The 19,258-nt window shown below is 53.2% G+C and overlaps 1 protein-coding gene across 3 annotated transcripts in view; it reads left to right on the top strand.

The window, feature by feature from the left end:
- Nucleotides 1–19,258, top strand: part of vav1 (vav guanine nucleotide exchange factor 1) — a 174,446-nt gene that overhangs the window by 150,734 nt on the left and 4,454 nt on the right. For all 3 annotated transcript variants that reach the window (XM_085971773.1, XM_085971772.1, XM_085971771.1), the window contains exons 24-25: nucleotides 13,172–13,259; nucleotides 18,146–18,260. In XM_085971773.1, the coding sequence (XP_085827899.1) occupies nucleotides 13,172–13,259; nucleotides 18,146–18,260 (203 nt within the window). The remainder of the gene's footprint in view (nucleotides 1–13,171; nucleotides 13,260–18,145; nucleotides 18,261–19,258) is intronic.

Here is a 19,258-nt window from a genome sequence, read left to right as displayed (position 1 = left end):
GACGAGGTTCACCCGTACAGTGCGTGGGACGAGGTTCACCCGTACAGTGCGTGGGACGAGGTTCACCCGTACAGTGTGTGTGACGAGGTTCACCCGTACAGTGCGTGTGACGAGGTTCACCCGTACAGTGAGTGTGACGAGGTTCACCCGTACAGTGAGTGTGACGAGGTTCACCCGTACAGTGTGTGTGACGAGGTTCACCCGTACGGTGCATGTGACGAGGTTCACCCGTACAGTGAGTGTGACGAGGTTCACCCGTACAGTGCGTGTGACGAGGTTCACCCGTACAGTGAGTGTGACGAGGTTCACCCGTACAGTGTGTGTGACGAGGTTCACCCGTACAGTGCGTGTGACAGGATTCACCCGTACAGTGCATGTGACGAGGTTCACCCGTACAGTGCGTGTGACGAGGTTCACCCGTACAGTGCGTGTGACAGGATTCACCCGTACAGTGCGCGTGACGAGGTTCACCCGTACAGTGCGCGTGACGAGGTTCACCCGTACAGTGTGCGTGACGAGGTTCACCCATACAGTGTGTGTGACAGGATTCACCCGTACAGTGCGTGTGACGAGGTTCACCCGTACAGTGAGCATGACGAGGTTCACCCGTACAGTGTGTGTGACAGGATTCACCCGTACAGTGTGTGTGACGAGGTTCACCCGTACAGTGTGTGTGACGAGGTTCACCCGTACAGTGTGTGTGACGAGGTTCACCCGTACAGTGCGTGTCACGAGGTTCACCCGTACAGTGCGTGTGACGAGGTTCACCAGTACAGTGCGTGTGACGAGGTTCAGCCGTACAGTGCGTGTGACGAGGTTCACCCGTACAGTGCGTGTGACGAGGTTCACCCGTACAGTGCGTGTGACGAGGTTCACCCGTACAGTGCGTGGGACGAGGTTCACCCGTACAGTGCGTGGGACGAGGTTCACCCGTACAGTGCGTGGGACGAGGTTCACCCGTACAGTGCGTGTGACGAGGTTCACCCGTACAGTGCGTGGGACGAGGTTCACCCGTACAGTGCGTGTGACATGATTCACCCGTACAGTGCGTGTGACGAGGTTCACCCGTACAGTGTGAGTGACGAGGATTCACCCGTACAGTGTGTGTGACGAGGTTCACCCGTACAGTGTGTGTGATGAGGTTCACCCGTACAGTGAGTGTGACAAGGTTCACCCATACAGTGTGTGTGACGAGGTTCACCCATACACTCTGTGCCACGAGGTTCACCCGTACAGTGTGTGTGACAGGATTCACCCGTACAGTGTGTGTGACGAGGTTCACCCGTACAGTGTGTGTGACGAGGTTCACCTGTACAGTGTGTGTGACGAGGTTCACCCGTACACTGTGTGTGACGAGGTTCACCCATACACTGTGTGTGACAGGATTCACCCGTACAGTGTGTGTGACGAGGTTCACCCATACAGTGAGTGTGACGAGGTTCACCCGTACAGTGTGTGTGACGAGGGTCACCCGTACAGTGAGTGTGACGAGGTTCACCCGTACAGTGTGTGTGACAGGATTCACCCGTACAGTGTGTGTGACAGGATTTACCCGTACAGTGTGTGTGACAGGATTCACCCGTACAGTGTGTGTGACAGGATTCACCGGTACAGTGTGTGTGACGAGGTTCACCCGTACAGTGAGTGTGACCAGGTTCACCCGTACAGTGTGAGTGACGAGGATTCACCCGTACAGTGTGTGTGACGAGGTTCACCCGTACAGTGTGTGTGACGAGGTTCACCCGTACAGTGAGTGTGACGAGGTTCACCCGGACAGTGTGTGTGATGAGGTTCACCCATACACTCTGTGCCACGAGGTTCACCCGTACAGTGTGTGTGACAGGATTCACCCGTACAGTGTGTGTGACGAGGTTCAGCCGTACAGTGTGTGTGACGAGGTTCGCCCGTACAGTGTGTGTGACGAGGTTCACCCGTACAGTGTGTGTGACAGGATTCACCCGTACAGTGTGTGTGACGAGGTTCACCCGCACAGTGAGTGTGACGAGGTTCACCCGTACAGTGTGTGTGACGAGGTTCACTCGTACAGTGCGTGTGACGAGGTTCACCCGTACAGTGTGTGTGACGAGGTTCACCCGTACAGTGTGTGTGACGAGGTTCACCCGTACACTGTGTGTGACGAGGTTCACCCGTACACTGTGTGTGACAGGATTCACCCGTACAGTGTGTGTGACGAGGTTCACCCGTACAGTGAGTGTGACGAGGTTCACCCGTACAGTGTGTGTGACGAGGGTCACCCGTACAGTGAGTGTGACGCGGTTCACCCGTACAGTGTGTGTGACAGGATTCACCCGTACAGTGTGTGTGACAGGATTCACCCGTACAGTTTGTGTGACAGGATTCACCCGTACAGTGTGTGTGACAGGATTCACCGGTACAGTGTGTGTGACGAGGTTCACCCGTACAGTGAGTGTGACCAGGTTCACCCGTACAGTGCGTGTGACGAGGTTCACCCGTACAGTATGTGTGACAGGATTCACCCATACAGTGCGTGTGACGAGGTTCACCCGTACAGTGTGTGTGACGAGCTTCACCCGTACAGTGTGTGTGACAGGATTCACCCGTACAGTGCATGTGACGAGGTTCACCCGTACAGTGTGTGTGACAGGATTCACCCATACAGTGCGTGTGACGAGGTTCACCCATACAGTGTGTGTGACAGGATTCACCCGTACAGTGCGTGTGACGAGTTTCACCCGTACAGTGTGTGTGACGAGGTTCACCCGTACAGTGCGTGTGACAGGATTCACCCGTACAGTGTGTGTGACGAGGTTCACCCGTACAGTGTGTGTGAGGAGGTTCACCCGTACAGTGTGTGTGACGAGGTTCACCCGTACAGTGCGTGTGACGAGGTTCACCCGTACAGTGTGTGTGACGAGGTTCACCCGTACAGTGTGTGTGACGAGGTTCACCCATACAGTGTGTGTGACGAGGTTCACCCGTACAGTGCGTGTGATGAGGTTCACCCGTACAGTTCGTGTGACGAGGTTCACCCGTACAGTGTGAGTGACGAGGTTCACCCGTACAGTGCGTGTGATGAGGTTCACCCGTACAGTGCGTGTGACGAGGTTCACCCGTACAGTGCATGTGACAAGGTTCACCCGTACAGTGTGTGTGACGAGGTTCACCCGTACAGTGCGTGTGACAGGATTCACCAATACAGTGTGTGTGACGAGGTTCACCCGTACAGTGTGTGTGACGAGGATTCACCCGTACAGTGTGTGTGACGAGGTTCACCCATACAGTGAGTGTGACGAGGTTCACCCGTACAGTGAGTGTGACGAGGTTCACCCGTACAGTGTGTGTGACGAGGTTCACCCGTACAGTGCGTGTGACAGGATTCACCCGTACAGTGCGCGTGACGAGGTTCACCCGTACAGTGTGCGTGACGAGGTTCACCCGTACAGTGTGTGTGACAGGATTCACCCGTACAGTGTGTGTGACGAGGTTCACCCGTACAGTGTGTGTGACGAGGTTCACCCGTACAGTGTGTGTGACGAGGTTCACCCGTACAGTGAGTGTGACGAGGTTCACCCGGACAGTGTGTGTGATGAGGTTCACCCATACACTCTGTGCCACGAGGTTCACCCGTACAGTGTGTGTGACAGGATTCACCCGTACAGTGTGTGTGACGAGGTTCAGCCGTACAGTGTGTGTGACGAGGTTCGCCCGTACAGTGTGTGTGACGAGGTTCACCCGTACAGTGTGTGTGACAGGATTCACCCGTACAGTGTGTGTGACGAGGTTCACCCGCACAGTGAGTGTGACGAGGTTCACCCGTACAGTGTGTGTGACGAGGTTCACTCGTACAGTGCGTGTGACGAGGTTCACCCGTACAGTGTGTGTGACGAGGTTCACCCGTACAGTGTGTGTGACGAGGTTCACCCGTACACTGTGTGTGACGAGGTTCACCCGTACACTGTGTGTGACAGGATTCACCCGTACAGTGTGTGTGACGAGGTTCACCCGTACAGTGAGTGTGACGAGGTTCACCCGTACAGTGTGTGTGACGAGGGTCACCCGTACAGTGAGTGTGACGCGGTTCACCCGTACAGTGTGTGTGACAGGATTCACCCGTACAGTGTGTGTGACAGGATTCACCCGTACAGTTTGTGTGACAGGATTCACCCGTACAGTGTGTGTGACAGGATTCACCGGTACAGTGTGTGTGACGAGGTTCACCCGTACAGTGAGTGTGACCAGGTTCACCCGTACAGTGCGTGTGACGAGGTTCACCCGTACAGTATGTGTGACAGGATTCACCCATACAGTGCGTGTGACGAGGTTCACCCGTACAGTGTGTGTGACGAGCTTCACCCGTACAGTGTGTGTGACAGGATTCACCCGTACAGTGCATGTGACGAGGTTCACCCGTACAGTGTGTGTGACAGGATTCACCCATACAGTGCGTGTGACGAGGTTCACCCATACAGTGTGTGTGACAGGATTCACCCGTACAGTGCGTGTGACGAGTTTCACCCGTACAGTGTGTGTGACGAGGTTCACCCGTACAGTGCGTGTGACAGGATTCACCCGTACAGTGTGTGTGACGAGGTTCACCCGTACAGTGTGTGTGAGGAGGTTCACCCGTACAGTGTGTGTGACGAGGTTCACCCGTACAGTGCGTGTGACGAGGTTCACCCGTACAGTGTGTGTGACGAGGTTCACCCGTACAGTGTGTGTGACGAGGTTCACCCATACAGTGTGTGTGACGAGGTTCACCCGTACAGTGCGTGTGATGAGGTTCACCCGTACAGTTCGTGTGACGAGGTTCACCCGTACAGTGTGAGTGACGAGGTTCACCCGTACAGTGCGTGTGATGAGGTTCACCCGTACAGTGCGTGTGACGAGGTTCACCCGTACAGTGCATGTGACAAGGTTCACCCGTACAGTGTGTGTGACGAGGTTCACCCGTACAGTGCGTGTGACAGGATTCACCAATACAGTGTGTGTGACGAGGTTCACCCGTACAGTGTGTGTGACGAGGATTCACCCGTACAGTGTGTGTGACGAGGTTCACCCATACAGTGAGTGTGACGAGGTTCACCCGTACAGTGAGTGTGACGAGGTTCACCCGTACAGTGTGTGTGACGAGGTTCACCCGTACAGTGCGTGTGACAGGATTCACCCGTACAGTGCGCGTGACGAGGTTCACCCGTACAGTGTGCGTGACGAGGTTCACCCGTACAGTGTGTGTGACAGGATTCACCCGTACAGTGTGTGTGACGAGGTTCACCCGTACAGTGTGTGTGACGAGGTTCACCCGTACAGTGTGTGTGACGAGGTTCACCCGTACAGTGCGTGTCACGAGGTTCACCCGTACAGTGCGTGTGACGAGGTTCACCAGTACAGTGCGTGTGACGAGGTCCACCCGTACAGTGCGTGTGACGATGTTCACCCGTACAGTGCGTGGGACGAGGTTCACCCGTACAGTGCGTGTGACGGGATTCACCCGTACAGTGCGTGTGACGAGGTTCACCCGTACAGTGTGAGTGACGAGGATTCACCCGTACAGTGTGTGTGACGAGGTTCACCCGTACAGTGTGTGTGACGAGGTTCACCCGTACAGTGAGTGTGACGAGGTTCACCCGTACAGTGTGTGTGACGAGGTTCACCCATACACTCTGTGCCACGAGGTTCACCCGTACAGTGTGTGTGACAGGATTCACCTGTACAGTGTGTGTGACGAGGTTCACCCGTACAGTGTGTGTGACGAGGTTCACCCGTACAGTGTGTGTGACGAGGTTCACCCGTACACTGTGTGTGACGAGGTTCACCCGTACACTGTGTGTGACAGGATTCACCCGTACAGTGTGTGTGACGAGGTTCACCCGTACAGTGAGTGTGACGAGGTTCACCCGTACAGTGTGTGTGACGAGGGTCACCCGTACAGTGAGTGTGACGAGGTTCACCCGTACAGTGTGTGTGACAGGATTCACCCGTACAGTGTGTGTGTGACAGGATTCACCCGTACAGTGTGTGTGACAGGATTCACCCGTACAGTGTGTGTGACAGGATTCACCGGTACAGTGTGTGTGACGAGGTTCACCCGTACAGTGAGTGTGACCAGGTTCACCCGTACAGTGCGTGTGACGAGGTTCACCCGTACAGTGCGTGTGACGAGGTTCACCCGTACAGTATGTGTGACAGGATTCACCCGTACAGTGCGTGTGACGAGGGTCACCCGTACAGTGAGTGTGACGAGGTTCACCCGTACAGTATGTGTGACAGGATTCACCCGTACAGTGTGTGTGACGAGGTTCACCCGTACAGTGTGTGTGACGAGCTTCACCCGTACAGTGTGTGTGACGAGCTTCACCCGTACAGTGCGTGTGACGAGGTTCACCCGTACAGTGTGTGTGACGAGCTTCACCCGTACAGTGTGTGTGACGAGCTTCACCCGTACAGTGTGTGTGACGAGGTTCACCCGTACAGTGTGTGTGACGAGGTTCACCCGTACAGTGTGTGTGACAGGATTCACCCGTACAGTGCGTGTGACCAGGTTCACCCGTACAGTTCGTGTGACGAGGATTCACCCGTACAGTGCGTGTGACGAGGTTCACCCGTACAGTGTGTGTGACGAGGTTCACCCGTACAGTGTGCGTGACGAGGTTCACCCGTACAGTGCGCGTGACGAGGTTCACCCGTACAGTGCGTGTGACGAGGTTCACCCGTACAGTGTGTGTGACGAGGTTCACCCGTACAGTGCGTGTGACGAGGTTCACCCGTACAGTGTGTGTGACGAGGTTCACCCGTACAGTGCGTGTGACGAGGTTCACCCGTACAGTGCGTGTGACGAGGTTCACCCGTACAGTGTGTGTGACGAGGTTCACCCGTACAGTGCGTGTGACGAGGATTCACCCGTACAGTGAGTGTGACGAGGTTCACCCGTACAGTGCGTGTGACGAGGTTCACCCGTACAGTGTGTGTGACGAGGTTCACCCGTACAGTGTGTGTGACGAGGTTCACCCGTACAGTGCGTGTGACAGGATTCACCCGTACAGTGCGTGTGACGAGGATTCACCGGTACAGTGCGTGTGACGAGGTTCACCCGTACAGTGCGTGTGACGAGGTTCACCCGTACAGTGCGTGTGACGAGGTTCACCCGTACAGTGCGTTTGACAGGATTCACCCGTACAGTGCGTGTGACGAGGTTCACCCGTACAGTGCGTTTGACAGGATTCACCCGTACAGTGCGTGTGACGAGGTTCACCCGTACAGTGCGTGTGACGAGGTTCACCCGTACAGTGCGTGTGACGAGGTTCACCCGTACAGTGCGTTTGACAGGATTCACCCGTACAGTGCATGTGACGAGGTTCACCCGTACAGTGTGCGTGACGAGGTTCACCCGTACAGTGCGTGTGACGAGGTTCACCCGTACAGTGTGTAGACGAGGTTCACCCGTACAGTGCGTGTGACGAGGTTCACCCGTACAGTGTGTGTGACGAGGTTCACTCGTACAGTGCGTGTGACGAGGTTCACCCGTACAGTGTGTGTGACGAGGATTCACCCGTACAGTGCGTGTGACGAGGTTCACCCGTACAGTGTGTGTGACGAGGATTCACCCGTACAGTGCGTGTGACGAGGTTCACCCGTACAGTGCGTGTGACGAGGTTCACCCGTACAGTGTGTGTGACGAGGATTCACCCGTACAGTGTGTGTGACGAGGTTCACCCGTACAGTGTGTAGACGAGGTTCACCCGTACAGTGTGTGTGACGAGGTTCACTCGTACAGTGCGTGTGACGAGGTTCACCAGTACAGTGCGTGTGACGAGGTTCACCCGTACAGTGCGTGTGACGAGGTTCACCCGTACGGTGCATGTGACGAGCTTCACCTGTACAGTGTGTGTGACGAGATTCACCCGTACAGTGTGTGTGACGAGGTTCACCCGTACAGTGTGTAGACGAGGTTCACCCGTACAGTGTGTGTGACGAGGTTCACTCGTACAGTGCGTGTGACGAGGTTCACCAGTACAGTGCGTGTGACGAGGTTCACCCGTACAGTGCGTGTGACGAGGTTCACCCGTACGGTGCATGTGACGAGCTTCACCTGTACAGTTTGTGTGACGAGGTTCACCCGTACAGTGCGTGTGACGAGGTTCACCCGTACAGTGTGTGTGACGAGCTTCACCCGTACAGTGTGTGTGACGAGCTTCACCCGTACAGTGTGTGTGACGAGGTTCACCCGTACAGTGTGTGTGACGAGGTTCACCCGTACAGTGTGTGTGACAGGATTCACCCGTACAGTGCGTGTGACCAGGTTCACCCGTACAGTTCGTGTGACGAGGATTCACCCGTACAGTGCGTGTGACGAGGTTCACCCGTACAGTGTGTGTGACGAGGTTCACCCGTACAGTGTGCGTGACGAGGTTCACCCGTACAGTGCGCGTGACGAGGTTCACCCGTACAGTGCGTGTGACGAGGTTCACCCGTACAGTGTGTGTGACGAGGTTCACCCGTACAGTGCGTGTGACGAGGTTCACCCGTACAGTGTGTGTGACGAGGTTCACCCGTACAGTGCGTGTGACGAGGTTCACCCGTACAGTGCGTGTGACGAGGTTCACCCGTACAGTGTGTGTGACGAGGTTCACCCGTACAGTGCGTGTGACGAGGATTCACCCGTACAGTGAGTGTGACGAGGTTCACCCGTACAGTGCGTGTGACGAGGTTCACCCGTACAGTGTGTGTGACGAGGTTCACCCGTACAGTGTGTGTGACGAGGTTCACCCGTACAGTGCGTGTGACAGGATTCACCCGTACAGTGCGTGTGACGAGGATTCACCGGTACAGTGCGTGTGACGAGGTTCACCCGTACAGTGCGTGTGACGAGGTTCACCCGTACAGTGCGTGTGACGAGGTTCACCCGTACAGTGCGTTTGACAGGATTCACCCGTACAGTGCGTGTGACGAGGTTCACCCGTACAGTGCGTTTGACAGGATTCACCCGTACAGTGCGTGTGACGAGGTTCACCCGTACAGTGCGTGTGACGAGGTTCACCCGTACAGTGCGTGTGACGAGGTTCACCCGTACAGTGCGTTTGACAGGATTCACCCGTACAGTGCATGTGACGAGGTTCACCCGTACAGTGTGCGTGACGAGGTTCACCCGTACAGTGCGTGTGACGAGGTTCACCCGTACAGTGTGTAGACGAGGTTCACCCGTACAGTGCGTGTGACGAGGTTCACCCGTACAGTGTGTGTGACGAGGTTCACTCGTACAGTGCGTGTGACGAGGTTCACCCGTACAGTGTGTGTGACGAGGATTCACCCGTACAGTGCGTGTGACGAGGTTCACCCGTACAGTGTGTGTGACGAGGATTCACCTGTACAGTGCGTGTGACGAGGTTCACCCGTACAGTGCGTGTGACGAGGTTCACCCGTACAGTGTGTGTGACGAGGATTCACCCGTACAGTGTGTAGACGAGGTTCACCCGTACAGTGTGTGTGACGAGGTTCACTCGTACAGTGCGTGTGACGAGGTTCACCAGTACAGTGCGTGTGACGAGGTTCACCCGTACAGTGCGTGTGACGAGGTTCACCCGTACGGTGCATGTGACGAGCTTCACCTGTACAGTGTGTGTGACGAGATTCACCCGTACAGTGTGTGTGACGAGGTTCACCCGTACAGTGTGTAGACGAGGTTCACCCGTACAGTGTGTGTGACGAGGTTCACTCGTACAGTGCGTGTGACGAGGTTCACCAGTACAGTGCGTGTGACGAGGTTCACCCGTACAGTGCGTGTGACGAGGTTCACCCGTACAGTGCGTGTGACGAGGTTCACCCGTACAGTGTGTGTGACGAGGTTCACCCGTACAGTGCGTGTGACGAGGTTCACCCGTACAGTGCGTGTGACGAGGTTCACCCGTACGGTGCATGTGACGAGCTTCACCTGTACAGTTTGTGTGACGAGGTTCACCCGTACAGTGCGTGTGACGAGGTTCACCCGTACGGTGCATGTGACGAGCTTCACCCGTACAGTGCGTGTGACGAGGTTCACCCGTACGGTGCATGTGACGAGCTTCACCCGTACAGTGAGTGTGACGAGGTTCACCCGTACAGTGCGTGTGACGAGGTTCACCCGTACAGTGTGTGTGACGAGGTTCACCCGTACAGTGTGTGTGACGAGGTTCACCCGTACAGTGCGTGTGACAGGATTCACCCGTACAGTGCGTGTGACGAGGATTCACCGGTACAGTGCGTGTGACGAGGTTCACCCGTACAGTGCGTGTGACGAGGTTCACCCGTACAGTGCGTGTGACGAGGTTCACCCGTACAGTGCGTTTGACAGGATTCACCCGTACAGTGCGTGTGACGAGGTTCACCCGTACAGTGCGTTTGACAGGATTCACCCGTACAGTGCGTGTGACGAGGTTCACCCGTACAGTGCGTGTGACGAGGTTCACCCGTACAGTGCGTGTGACGAGGTTCACCCGTACAGTGCGTTTGACAGGATTCACCCGTACAGTGCATGTGACGAGGTTCACCCGTACAGTGTGCGTGACGAGGTTCACCCGTACAGTGCGTGTGACGAGGTTCACCCGTACAGTGTGTAGACGAGGTTCACCCGTACAGTGCGTGTGACGAGGTTCACCCGTACAGTGTGTGTGACGAGGTTCACTCGTACAGTGCGTGTGACGAGGTTCACCCGTACAGTGTGTGTGACGAGGATTCACCCGTACAGTGCGTGTGACGAGGTTCACCCGTACAGTGTGTGTGACGAGGATTCACCTGTACAGTGCGTGTGACGAGGTTCACCCGTACAGTGCGTGTGACGAGGTTCACCCGTACAGTGTGTGTGACGAGGATTCACCCGTACAGTGTGTAGACGAGGTTCACCCGTACAGTGTGTGTGACGAGGTTCACTCGTACAGTGCGTGTGACGAGGTTCACCAGTACAGTGCGTGTGACGAGGTTCACCCGTACAGTGCGTGTGACGAGGTTCACCCGTACGGTGCATGTGACGAGCTTCACCTGTACAGTGTGTGTGACGAGATTCACCCGTACAGTGTGTGTGACGAGGTTCACCCGTACAGTGTGTAGACGAGGTTCACCCGTACAGTGTGTGTGACGAGGTTCACTCGTACAGTGCGTGTGACGAGGTTCACCAGTACAGTGCGTGTGACGAGGTTCACCCGTACAGTGCGTGTGACGAGGTTCACCCGTACAGTGCGTGTGACGAGGTTCACCCGTACAGTGTGTGTGACGAGGTTCACCCGTACAGTGCGTGTGACGAGGTTCACCCGTACGGTGCATGTGACGAGCTTCACCTGTACAGTTTGTGTGACGAGGTTCACCCGTACAGTGCGTGTGACGAGGTTCACCCGTACGGTGCATGTGACGAGCTTCACCCGTACAGTGCGTGTGACGAGGTTCACCCGTACGGTGCATGTGACGAGCTTCACCCGTACAGTGAGTGTGACAGGATTAACCCGTACAGTGCGTGCACGCACATCTGTGTGTGAGGGAGAGATGAGACTTATGGCAGTGTGTATGTATTTATATCTGGGACTAGTGTATTATTGATGTGGATAAAATTCAGCTAAATATCCATTTTACTAACTGAGAACATGGTGCTTGGGAAGAGGAAACTTCGAGGGAAGTGGCGTGGGGGAAGAGAAAGATAGAAAGAACTTTTATTTCTACAGCGCCTTTTATGATCTTGGGATGTCCCAAAACGCTTCACAGCCAATGAAGTGTCTTTTTGGAGTGTAGTCACTGTTGTAATGTAGAAAACATGGTAGCCAATTTGCACACTGCAAGCTCCACAAACAGCCTCTCCGACAGTGCAGCGCTCTCTCAGTACTGCCCCTCCGACAGTGCGGCGCTCTCTCAGTACTGCCCCTCCGACAGTGCGGCGCTCCCTCAGTACTGCCCCTCCGACAGTGCGGCGCTCTCTCAGTACTGCCCCTCCGACAGTGCAGCGCTCCCTCAGTACTGCCCCTCCGACAGTGCGGCGCTCTCTCAGTACTGCCCCTCCGACAGTGCGGCGCTCCCTCAGTACTGACCCTCCGACAGTGCGGCGCTCCCTCAGTACTGACCCTCCGACAGTGCGGCGCTCCCTCAGTACTGACCCTCCGACAGTGCGGCGCTCCCTCAGTACTGACCCTCCGACAGTGCGGCGCTCCCTCAGTACTGACCCTCCGACAGTGCGGCGCTCCCTCAGTACTGACCCTCCGACAGTGCGGCGCTCCCTCAGTACTGACCCTCCGACAGTGCGGCGCTCCCTCAGTACTGACCCTCCGACAGTGCGGCGCTCCCTCAGTACTGACCCTCCGACAGTGCGGCGCTCCCTCAGTACTGACCCTCCGACAGTGCGGCGCTCCCTCAGTACTGACCCTCCGACAGTGCGGCGCTCCCTCAGTACTGACCCTCCGACAGTGCGGCGCTCCCTCAGTACTGACCCTCCGACAGTGCGGCGCTCCCTCAGTACTGACCCTCCGACAGTGCGGCGCTCCCTCAGTACTGACCCTCCGACAGTGCGGCGCTTCCTCAGTACTGACCCTCCGACAGTGCGGCGCTCCCTCAGTACTGACCCTCCGACAGTGCGGCGCTTCCTCAGTACTGACCCTCCGACAGTGCGGCGCTCCCTCAGTACTGACCCTCCGACAGTGCGGCGCTCCCTCAGTACTGACCCTCCGACAGTGCGGCGCTCCCTCAGTACTGACCCTCCGACAGTGCGGCGCTCCCTCAGTACTGCCCCTCTGACAGTGCGGCACTCCCTCAGTACTGACCCTCCGACAGTGCGGCACTCCCTCAGTGCAGCACTGGGAGTGTCAGCCTAGATGTTTGTGCTCAAGTCTCTGGAGTGAGACTTGAACCCACAACCTCCCAGCTCCGAGGCGAGTGTGCTGCCCACTGAGCCACGGCTGAAACTCTGGAATATTGATTATTCCATTTATCAGACTTCTTTGGGGTAAAGTTACACTTTGAGATATTCGCAAACAAATAATGAATTTTTTAATCCTATTTCAAAGGGCCTGTTCACCCAGTTATTGTAAAATTATTAATTCAGCTGTTAAAAAAGCATCAAATTTACCAAAGATTCTGATGCTATCATTGCAAAGCACGATTTCTCAGAATTAAGAAGATGTTCTGTGAGATCTTTTGGACAACAGGTTTCGGAGCGTTAATATTTCACGGTGTTTTGTGACAGGTTCAATGTAGAAGTAAAGCACATCAAGGTGACAACGGCAGATAGTTTATTTCGCGTGACGGAGAAGAGGGCCTTCAAATCACTACTGGTGAGTATATGCTGGACCTTCAAATCGTGGCAGCTTTACACCAGTGCCGGTACCATGACCAGACTAGCTTTTATACTTTAACCAGTAGCAGAGTTGTCTCCCGCCCACCGCCGTAAGAGATCACTGCCATGGTGATCCAGAGCTTTTAACACTGTTTCCTAGCTTTATAACGCAATTTGTGATGGCTTCTACCCTAGGCCTGTTCTGGCAACCACTGACTTTAACACATGTATCAAGGCCTTGGAGAAGGATGTCAAGACCTTGGAAAAGGATGTCAAGGCCTCGGAGAAGGATCAAGGCCTTGGAGAAGGATGTCAAGGCCTCGGAGAACGATGTCAAGGCCTCGGAGAAGGATCAAGGCCTCGGAGAAGGATCAAGGCCTCGGAGAAGGATCAAGGCCTCAGAGAAGGATGTCAAGACCTCGGAGAAGGATGTCAAGACCTCGGAGAAGGATGTCAAGACCTCGGAGAAGGATGTCAAGGCCTTGGAGAAGGATGTCAAGGCCATGGAGAGGGATGTCACGGCCTCGGAGAAGGATCAAGGCCTCGGAGAAGGATCAAGGCCTCGGAGAAGGATGTCAAGGCCTCGGATAAGGATGTCAAGACCTCGGAGAAGGATGTCAAGACCTCGGAGAAGGATGTCAAGACCTCGGAGAAGGATGTCAAGACCCTTGGAGAAGGATGTCAAGACCCTTGGAGAAGGATGTCAAGACCCTTGGAGAAGGATGTCAAGACCCTTGGAGAAGGATGTCAAGACCCTTGGAGAAGGATGTCAAGGCCCTTGGCGAAGGATGTCAAGACCCTTGGAGAAGGATGTCAAGGCCCTTGGCGAAGGATGTCAAGACCCTTGGTGAAGGATGTCAAGACCCTTGGCGAAGGATGTCAAGACCCTTGGCGAAGGATGTCAAGACCCTTGGAGAAGGATGACAAGACCCTTGGAGAAGGATGTCAAGGCCTCGGAGAAGAATGTCAAGGTCTTGGAGAGGGGGGCAGAGGAGATTTACCCGAACGATACCAGGGATGAGCGACTTCAGTTATGTGGAGAGACTGGAGAAGCTGGGGTTGGTCTCCTTAGAGTGGAGACGGTTATAGGGAGATTTAAAATTATGAAGAGTTTTGATAGAGTAGGTAGGGACAAGCTGTTTTCAGTGGCAGGAGGGTCGGTAGCCAGAGGACACAGATGTAAAATAATTGCCAAAGGAACCAAGGGGTAGATGAGGAGAAGTGAGTTCTTGTGATCTGGAATGCGCTGCCTGAAAGGGTGGAGGAAGAAGATTCAATAGTCATTTTCAAAAGGGAATTGGATATATACTTGAAAAGGAATCATTTGTAGGGCTATGGGGAAAGACTATGGGGAAACTCTGGAATATTGCCATGGGGAAAGGGCTACGGGACTAATTGGAGAGCTCTTTCAAAGAGCCGGCACAGGCGCGATGGGCCAAATGGCCTCCTTCTGTGCTGTAGGATTCTACGATTTGAGTCTTGATTCATTGGCGTCTACAGCTCCTTTCTGATTTTGTTTTGTTTTTGTCACTTGCAAAGCTTTCGCCCTCTGCTGTTCATGGCTGATCTTCTACCTCAACTCCACCTGGACCAATATGTCGAGGAACCAAGTAGAGATCAGGCCATCTTAGACTGGGTATTATGTAATGAGAAAGGATTAATTAGCAATCTTGTTGTGCGAGGCCCCTTGGGTCAGAGCGATCATAATGTGATAGAATTCTTCATTAAGATGGAGAGTGAAATAGTTGACTCAGAGACTAGAGTCCTGAATTTAAATAAAGGGGACTACGATGGTATGAGGTGCGAGTTGGGTAGGATTGATTGGGGAATGACACTCAAAGGGTTGACGGTGGATGGGCAATAGCAAACATTCAAAGATCGCATGGATGAACTACAGAATTTGTTCATCCCAATTTGGCATAAAAATAAAACAAAAAAGGTGACTCAACCGTGGCTAACAAGGGAAATTAGGGATAGCATAAGATCCAAGGAGAGGACATATAAATTGGCCAAAAAAAGCAGTAAACCTGAAGATTGGGAGCAGTTTAGGATTCAACAAAGGAAGACAAAGGGATTAATTAAGAGGGGGAAAATAGAGTATGAGAGTAAGCTTGTAGGGAACATAAAAACTGACTGCAAAAGCTTTTATAGATATGTGAAGAGAAAAAGATTGGTGAAGTCAAACGTAGGTCCCTTGCAGTCAGAATCACGGGAATTTATCATGGGGAACAAAGAAATGGCAGACCAATTAAATACATACTTTGGTTCTGTCTTCACAAAGGAGGACACAAATAACCTCCCAAAGATGTCGGGGAACATAGGGTCTAATGACAGGGAGGAACTGATAGAAATCAGTATTTGTAGGGAAATGGTGTTAGGGAAATTGATGGGATTGAGGGCCGATAAATCCCCAGGGCCTGATAATCTACATCCTAGGGTACTTAAGGAAGTGGCCCTAGAAATAGTAGATGCATTGCAAGTCATCTTCCAAAATTCGATAGACTCTGGAACAGTACCCAGGGATTGGCGGGTAGCTAATGTTACCCCACTCTTCAAAAAGGGTGGTAGAGAGAAAACGGGGAATTACAGACCGGTAAGCCTGACATCGGTCATGGGGAAAATGCTAGAGTCCATTATCAAGGATGTAATAGCAGAGCACTTGGAAAAAAGTGACCGGATTGGACAAAGTCAACATGGATTTACAAAAGGTAAATCGTGCTTGACTAATCTACTGGAATTTTTTGAAGATGTAACTGGTAAAATAGATAAGGGAGAACCAGTGGATGTGGTGAATTTGGATTTTCAAACGGCTTTCGATAAGGTCTCGCATAAGAAATTAGCGTGTAAAATTAACGCACATGGGATTGGGGGCAAGGTATTGACTTGGATAGAGAACTGGTTGGCAGACAGAAAGCAAAGAGTTGGAATGAACGGCTCTTTTTCCGAGTGGCAGGCAGTGACTAGTGGGGTACCGCAGGGATCGGTCCTTGGACCCCAGCTATTCACAATATATATTAATGATCTGGATGAGGGAACTAGATGTAATATCTCCAAGTTTGCAGACGACACAAAGCTGGGTGGGCGTGTGTGCTGTGAGGAGGATACTGAGAAACTCCAGTATGATTTGGACAGGTTGGGTGATTGGGCAGAAGCATGTGAGATGCAATATAACGTGGATAAATGCGAGGTTATCCACTTTGGTGTCAAAAACAGGAAGGCAGATTATTATCTGAATGGCAATAGATTGGGAGAAGGAGAAGTGCAACGAGACCTGGGCGTCCTTGTGCACCAGACGCTGAAAGTAAGCATGCAGGTGCAGCAGGCGGTTAAGAAGGCAAATGGTATGTTGGCCTTCGTAGCGAGAGGGTTTGAGTACAGGAACAAGGATGTCTTGCTGCAGCTGTACAGGGCCTTGGTGAGACCACATCTGGAGTATTGTGTGCAGTTTTGGTCGCCTTATCTGAGGAAGGATGTTCTTGCCATGGAAGGAGTGCAGCGAAGATTCACCAGGCTGATACCTGGGATGGCAGCAATGACGTATGAGCAGAGATTGGGTCGATTGGGCTTGTAGTCGCTGGAGTTTAGAAGAATGAGAGGGGAACTCATTGAAACTTATAAAATTCTAACAGGACTGGACAGACTAGATGCAGGAAGGATGTTCCCGATGGCGGGGGAGTCCAGCACCAGGGGTCACAGTCTAAAGATAAGGGGTAAGCCATTTAGGACAGAGATGAGGAGGAATTTCTTCACCCAGAGAATGGTGAACCTGGGGAATTCTCTACCACAGAAGGCAGTGGAGGCCAATTCATTAAATATACTCAAGAAGGAGTTAGATATATTTCTTAAGGCTAAAGGGATCAAGGGATATGGGGAGAAAGCAGGGACAGGGTACTGAATTTGGACGATCCGCTCGAGGGGCCGAATGGTCGACTCCTGCTCCTATCTTCTATGTTTCTATGTCTCCCACCCTATCCCCATATCCCTTGATTCCCTGAGTGCCCAAAAATCTATCGATCTCTGTCTTGAATATACTCAACGACTGAGCCTCCACAGCCCTCTGGGTAGAGAATTCCAAAGATTCACCACCCTCTGAGTGAAGAAATTTCTCCTCATCTCAGTCTTAAATGGCCGACCCCTTATTCTGAGACTGTGACCCCTGGATCAAGAGTCCCCAGCCAGGGGGAAACAACCTCCCTGCATCTACCCTGTCAAGCCCGGTAAGAATTTTGTATGTTTCAATGAGATCGCCCCGCATTCTTCTAAACTCTAAGGAACATAGGCCTCGTCTACGCAATGTCTCCTCATTGGACAATCCTCTCATCCCAGGAACCAGTCTGGTGAACCTTTGTTGCACTCCCTCTAAGGCAAGTACAGGAAACTCTCGATTTACCGGCACCCAAACAACCGGAAATCTCGGTTAACCGGCAAAATTCAGGAGTCGGTTCAGTTAAGTTTTTCTTCATATTAGTGGCCGTTTCTTGATTCTTGGCTGTGTAAACGGGGGTTCCTGCACTTGTTGCTAAGCAACAGGGACGCTTGGTCTGTGGCTGGGGTTCTTGCAGCTGTTGCTAAGCAACAGGGAAGCCTGGATTTGTTGCTGTGTACGGAGCTCTCGTACCTTTTAATATAACTCTCTGTAATCCGGACTTTTTGATAAACCGGCACCACGCCGGTCCTGTCGGTGCCGGATAAAAAAGAGTTTCCTGTATATCCTTCCTTAGGTAAGGAGACCAAACTGTTAACTCTCAGGTCACTGCATTACTTTATGTCGGTTGTGTTAATCAACCGGTTATGTAATGGTCCCACTGTTGAAATAGTCAGTTATTTCACACAAAAAATCATCTGCACCAAACAAAGTTAAAACAAGTATTTGTTTCACTGCAGGATTTGGTGGACTTTTACCAACATAATTCCCTAAAGGAATGCTTTAAAACAATGGACACAACTTTGCAAAATCCTTTTAAAGAACCGGAGATCAGAGTGGTTTCTAGACTTTCAGGTGAGTTAACAAGGAGATGCAAGAACTGGGGACTTTGTGTTCCCATCTCGTCTGCGATCTCGTTCACTTCTCTAGGGTACAGCCTGCTGCACTTTAGATAGATTTCCATTCATTGTTAACCATGTGCCCAGTCACCATTGCCCAAAGCACCAAATTATGCATAGTTCAAAATTAACTAATAGCAATGAGGAGTTTCACTGTGTAAATCACTCAGATGAAATTCCTTTGTTCACTATTTAATAAAGTAAGACTTGCATTTCTACAGCGCCTTTCAGGACGTCCCAAAGTACTTTACAGCCAATGAAGTACTTTTTGAGGTGGAGTCACTGTTGTAATGTAGGAAACGCGGCAGCCAATTTGCACACAGCAAGCTCCCACAAACAGCAATGTGATAATGACCAGATAATCTGTTTTAGTGATGTTGATTGAGGGATAAATATTGGCCCCAGGACACCAGGGAGAACTCCCCTGCTCTTCTTCAAAATAGCAGCGCGGGATCCTTTGCGTTCACCTGAGAGAGCAGACGGGGGCCTCGGTTTAACGTCTCATCCAAAAGATGGCCCCTCCGACAGTGCGGCGCTCACAGTACTGCCGCTCCGACAGTGCAGCGCTCCCACAGTACTGCCGCTCCGACAGTGCGGCACTCCCACAGTACTGCCCCTCCGACAGTGCGGCACTCCTTCAGTACTGCCCCTCCGACAGTGCGGCACTCCCTCAGTACTGCCCCTCCGACAGTGCAGCACTCCTTCAGTACTGCCCCTCCGACAGTGCAGCGCTCCTTCAGTACTGCCCCTCCGACAGTGCGGCACTCCCTCAGTACTGCCCCTCCGACAGTGCAGCGCTCCTTCGGTACTGCCCCTCCGACAGTGCAGCACTCCTTCAGTACTGCCCCTCCGACAGTGCGGCGCTCCCTCAGTACTGCCCCTCCGACAGTGCAGCACTCCCTCAGTACTGCCCCTCCGACAGTGCGGCACTCCCTCGGCACTGCACTGGGAGTG

The sequence above is a fragment of the Somniosus microcephalus genome, chromosome 31 (assembly GCF_052327205.1).
Source record: "Somniosus microcephalus isolate GS21.2 chromosome 31, FLI_Smic_1.0, whole genome shotgun sequence".
Lineage (NCBI taxonomy): Eukaryota > Metazoa > Chordata > Chondrichthyes > Squaliformes > Somniosidae > Somniosus > Somniosus microcephalus.
This window is presented reverse-complemented; position numbering and strand designations above follow the sequence as displayed.